At 47.0% G+C, this 5,895-nt stretch overlaps 1 protein-coding gene across 1 annotated transcript; it reads left to right on the top strand.

Annotated features, from left to right (window-relative positions):
- The first annotated feature begins 283 nt into the window (after positions 1 to 283).
- Positions 284 to 1,734, top strand: LOC100734858 (apoptosis-associated speck-like protein containing a CARD). The gene is made up of 3 exons (XM_003478254.5): positions 284 to 645; positions 1,074 to 1,130; positions 1,381 to 1,734. Exons 1-3 carry the CDS (start codon positions 372 to 374, stop codon positions 1,635 to 1,637), a joined length of 588 nt encoding a protein of 195 aa, XP_003478302.1. The 5' UTR covers positions 284 to 371; the 3' UTR covers positions 1,638 to 1,734.
- The last annotated feature ends 4,161 nt before the right edge of the window (positions 1,735 to 5,895 follow it).

Here is a 5,895-nt window from a genome sequence, read left to right as displayed (position 1 = left end):
AGAAAAGTGGAGATTTCAGGGCTCTAGAATTTCCATACTCTAAGCTTCTGCATTCAAGCAAAAGGTGTATGTAGACAAGCACGGGTTTCCGCACTGTGCTAGAGAGGGAGGCACCAGCCCTCCTCAGTCACTCCCTGCGCACCTCTGAGCCCAGGGGAGGCTGAGACCCGGGGATGCCCCGGACGGCCGCTGAATCAGGCTTCTGGACAGTCTTGGAAGCCTCTGCCGAGGCGCAAGCAGCTGGGGCAGAGGGGAAGGGCGGAGGAGTGGAGCGACCCGGCCCCGCCCCACAGCCCACTTCCGGATCCCCAAGGCTGCCCGAAGGAGAGGCGGTAGTGGCGGTGGCAGCTGCCGTCTGAGGCCCCGGCACCATGCCAGGCGCGCGCGATGCCATCCTAGAGGTGCTGGAAAACCTGACCTGCGAGGAGTTTAAGAAGTTCAAGCTGAAGCTGCTCACAGTGCAACTTCGCGGCGGCTACGAGCGCATCCCGCGAGGGACACTGTCTCTCATGGACGCCATAGATCTCAGTGACAAGCTCGTGAGCTACTATCTGGAGGAGTATGGCACCGAGCTCACTGCCACCGTGCTCTGCAACATGGGGATGCAGGAGCTGGCCGAGCGGCTGCAAGAATATAGACGCGAAGGTGAGCACTCCCAGATTCATCCTCAGCCCCCAGCTTCTCCCACCCAGCAAACACGGAGGCTTGCCCCTATGGTTCCTCTTCTTTCTGTTTCTCGTACAGCAGTGGGAGAGGGGAGGGAGGAAGAGGGGTAGGTCACGCCTCACAAGTTTCAAGCCCAAGCTGGGCAACTATGCCATTTAGCAAGACCGTATCGAAATAAAACATTTAAATTAAAAGAAAAAAAAAAAAAAAAAAACACGGGAATGTAGCTCATTGTGCAGGCCCCAGTTCCATGTCCCTACTGGGGTAGGGGTGTGTGCTTCTTGACTGAGAAAAGGAACCTCTCTCAGCCTGAACTTGGCATCACCACCAAACGGATACCCCAGCCCCAAAGACTGGAGATGGTGCAAAAAAGGAAAGAGGAATGATATATGATTCATTGTTTACAGGCCCTGGAGCTCCCCCAGCTGCAATCAGGGACCCTCCTCGGAAAGCTGCCCAGCCAGGTGAGACCCCCACACCCTGTCTCATCTCCCCAACCCCTCTCCAGCTCCACACTACCTCATCCCTGCACAGGCTGTTGTCCCATAGCCAGAACCAGGCTGGGTCAACCCCACCAACCCACCTACTGACACTTGCTCCCCACTGAGTGCCTCTCTTCAGGGTGCCCTGGGAAGCTGTGAAGACAACAGTGTTCAGTGGAGACAGGCCTGGCACCCACCCTAGGTGCCAGCTCACCTCTTCCTCTCATTCCAGCACAACACTTTGTGGACCAGCACCGGCAAGCACTCATCTATCGGGTCTCAGAAGTCAATGGGCTGCTGGATGCCCTGTATGGCACTGTCTTGAGCGATGAGCAGTACCAGCAAGTACGGGCTGAGTCTACCAGTCAGCAAAAGATGAGGAAGCTCTACAGCTTTACTGTATCCTGGGACCTGAGATGCAAGGACCTGCTTCTCAAGGCTCTGAGGGACACCCATCCCTACCTGGTGGCTGACCTGGAACCTTGTTGAGATGTCTTCCCCAGAAGGGTGTTTCCACATTCAACACCTTGAGCCAATTAACTCATCTTCGATTTCTGATTTTTAAAAATATACAATACATGGAAAACTGGCTTGTACTTGTGCTTTTCCTACACCCAGCCTGCACATGGAAGCATATGTCTGAAGGTAAGCCACATTGCCCAAGGCCACACAGGCTAGGGGTATAGCTCAGGGGAAAGGCCCGTGCTTAGCATACACAAACCACTAGGTTTAATTCGCATCGCTACAGAAAAAGTCCACACAAGCTAGGTGTGGTGGGGCATGTCTATAATTCTAGCATTTGGTAGGCTGACACAAAAAAATTGGCAAGAGTTCAAAGCCACCCTTGGCTATTTAGTGAGTTCAAGGCAGCCTAAACTACATAGTAAGACCCTGTCTCAAAAAATAAATAAAGTCTGCACAGGCTCAAGTGAAGCTCATTTCATTATTCCTAGGTCCTCTGGCTCCCAATATGCTTTCTGTTCACCATTTGCTAACCTAAAAGGTTTGACCTTAAAATTATCCCTAACAGCCCTCTTGCCCACTGTATCCCTTGAGGAAAGGGTTAAACTTTACCCAGAAAACCTGCCAACCACAAAGTAAACTAGGAAACACATTTTGGCAGCTATTTCTTCTCTTGATGTTATGTTTGCTTCCAAAAGGAAATGCAAAATGCACTGAGGATTGTAGCCCAGTGATACTGATTCCCCATGAACAGTCTCCGTAAAGGCTTCTTGTTTTTCCTGGAAGTATTTGTAAGGCCTTTCTGGCCTTGAAAGGGGAAGGAGATTTGCAGTGACAAACAGGTACCAATTTATTCCATCCTGTGGTTAGAAGACAACTTTCCAGCTTCACTTCCTCCAGCATGCTTAGCAGATGCAGCAGATATAACTGATCCTCTCCTGCCTGTTCCCTCCAAGAGCCTAGCAAAACTGATTTGTGGAGTCAGGCATTATGATGCACTCTTCTGGGCAGCTGGGGCAGAAGGGTAAGTCCCAGCTCAACCTGGGAACTCAGGGAGTTAGTAAGTCTCTAAATAAAAAATAAAAAAGGGCTAGGGGACAGTACAGTGGCACACACCTGTAATCCCAGCACTTGGGAGGCTTGTGGTAGGCCAGCCTAACCTATACAACAAGACCCTGTCTCTAAATAGGGGGCAGTGTAGGAGGCTGGGGATATAGCACCGGTGCAAAGGCCCTGGTTTCAATCCTCAGTGGCAAACAAAACAAAAACCTCCACTGTAGGAACAGACCAACAGTAAGACAATGTAGTGGTTAATTGTGTGAACTTGAGTGCCATGGGATATGCATAGGGGATTAGTAAAGCACACTTTTAGGTGTTTGGGTGAGCCATAGAAGCATGATCTTAGGTTCTATGTCTGGTCCCTAATCTATCACCCCTTCCTCTGTCACTGGTCCTCTGCTCTGCTTTTTAGCCACCATGAACTAAGCATCTGTTCCCCCAAAACCCTTCTACATATATATATATATATATTTTGGTCTTTTTTTGAGACGGAGTCTCACTATGCAGTTCAGGCTGGCCTTGAGCTTACTTTGTAGCCCAGGCTGGTCTCAAACTCGCAATGATCCTCCTGCCTCAGCCTCTCAAGTGCTGGGATTACAGGCATGAGCCACCACACCCGGCTCCTTCGACATATTTTTGCCTTGGAACCAGCCAACCATGAACTGACTCCCCCGAAACCATAAGCCAAATTAAACCTTTCCTCTTTCTAATTGCAGGTATTGGATATTGTCCCAACAATAGGAAAGCTAATATAGAAAACTGTGATGAGGGGCTGGGGATTTAGCTCAGCGGCATAAGCGCCTGCCTTGCAAGCAGGCAGTCATGAGTTCAATCCCCAGTACCGATAAAAAGGAAAAAGACAAAAAAAAAAAAAAAAAAAAAAAAAAAAAAACTGTGATGAATGCCAGGGATGTACCTCAGTGGCACACAGTGCAGTGCCTTCCTGCCTTGTGCAAGGTCCTGGGTTCAATTCTTGGTACTGAAAAAATAAATTGGAAGCCAGGCATGGTGGCACACTCCTGTAATTCTGGCACTCGGGAAGCTGTTGGCAAGAGGATTATTGCCAAGTTTGAGACCAGTGAGGTCTCAAGAGGCTACAAAGTGAGGCCAAAGCCAGCCTGAACTGCATAGCAAGACCATCTCAAAAAGGCAAAAAAGAAAAAAAATTGGGATGAGAGAAATGAGGTCATTGTTGCAGTTGTACCTGAACATGTGGCTTGACCAGAAGCCTTGGGAACTGGTTTGCAGTAGTTTAGGAAGGTCTGAAGATGCTGGCTAGAGAAGCCAGAAAATGTTGTACACTAAGATTAATGGGCAGTTCTTGTCAGAGTTCTGAAGACCAAGATACTAAGAATGCAAATAGTAAAGGTGAGGATCATGAGGTTTCAGATGGCACTTTACTTTCCTCATCACAGGGACACAATACTTAACACCTACCACTTTAAAAATGAGACTTATTCTGGCTCACATCTTTAGACCATACTATTAGGACAAACGGAGGAACAGTTAGGACCACTGAAATGAGGATTTTATTGCAGACAGGTATGGCTGGGCCAAGAGCAAAAAGGCCATTGGTCCTGAATAAAGGGCAAGGAGGCATGTTTTATAGAGTTTAGGTAAGGAAGGGGGATATTGCCAAGAATGTACAAAATTTTAGGTCTGAGTAGGGGGTCTAGGGCTAGCTGATATGGCAGTGCTCAGCATGGGGGGTGCTGGCAGGCACAGCACATCTCTTGCGTTTTTTGCAGAATTAGTTCTCTGCAGGTTGAGCCATGTGGGGAAACTGTTGGCTTCCTGCTGAACTCCGTGTTCCTGCAGGTACGCACAAGAGATTCACTTGGGAAGTTTTTCTCCTAGTTGAGTGGGAATCTAGTTTGGAGACCTAAAACACAGTGGTACCTCAGTTCACAAGTTTAATCTATTCATGATTATGAAAAAGATATAAAAGATAATCATGGTAATGTTCATCACTCAATGCAGACAAAATTTTGCCTGATGTTTCTGTTGTAAACCAAATTGTTTCACAAGCGTTTATGAACCAAGGAACTACTGTGGTTGGCTGGCTCCAAGGCAGGATTGCATGGCAGAGGGACATAGTAGTTATTCAGGTCATGGCAGACAGGAGGCAGAGCTTAAAGGGAAATGCAACCTTTCAGATTACAAAACCATCTCCTAACAGCAAGTTAGCTATACTGCCTCCATATTTTAATCACCTTTCAAAAAGCCCAACTTATGATCACAAGGCTCTTGCGGGAACATCTATATACAAACCATTCCAGTTGAGAATGAGGATTATTTTCTTCATTGAACTAAAGGTCATGCACATTACACTCTGGGGAGACAAAAAAAACCAAACGAACAAAAAATAAAACTGGTCTATGTCTGGCACATGTCCTGAGCCTGCCAGAGAATGGATACAAGGGCTACAGACTCATTTGGTAGAGAAAATTTCCAAGAAGGCCCAACATTCAAGCTGTAATGAGTATTACTGGCTGTTTTCAGCCAAATTTATAGTGTGAATTCAAGCATAAAAATCAGAGCAGAAAAAAATATGGTCCAGAAAAAATGTTTAATGTTTAGAGCAGAGGTGTGAGTGAAGAGATGTCAATTAAAAAAGAAACCAAGTACTTTGTACAGAACAAAAAGTATGATGCCTTCAGGGCTCCTCAGGAATTAGCAAGACCCTACCCATCACAGGCTCAAAGATGTAAAAGTTTAAACATTTGAAAAGAGAATCACTGGCTTTTCTCAAGAAAGCCACTTGGGCAAATGGTTCCCCAGAACTCATCCATCCAAATACTAAAGCTTCTGCAGTCATGGCCCAAAAAGGCCCCACTACTTTTCCCATAGGAAGCAGATCTTAGCACCATCTATATGAGGCTGGTTTTACCAATGTGCAGAAGCTAAGAGTTATGGGGTCAGGGAGGATTCCATCCAGATTTCAAAGGCAGGCTTGGAAAACCAAGCAAAAAGCCACTGAGAAACTAGCATGATGCTGTGGGAATGAAGTTGAAGTTGCCAGGAATATGGAATATCTACTAAGGAAAGATGTGGACTGTGAGCAGAGCCAGCTCAAATACTACATGAGTTGCAACCAGACAGGCCATAGGAGTAAGGCTAGACAAGCCCACTGGAACTCACTTCTCACTAAAATATGCTCCAGATACCTTCTATAAAGCTGTAGGACTTAATGTTTGCCTTGCTGGGTTTCAATCTTTTTTAGGTC

The sequence above is a fragment of the Cavia porcellus genome, unplaced genomic scaffold, assembly GCF_034190915.1.
Source record: "Cavia porcellus strain 051 isolate PalLab524CR breed Dunkin Hartley unplaced genomic scaffold, mCavPor4.1 scaffold_16, whole genome shotgun sequence".
Lineage (NCBI taxonomy): Eukaryota > Metazoa > Chordata > Mammalia > Rodentia > Caviidae > Cavia > Cavia porcellus.
This window is presented reverse-complemented; position numbering and strand designations above follow the sequence as displayed.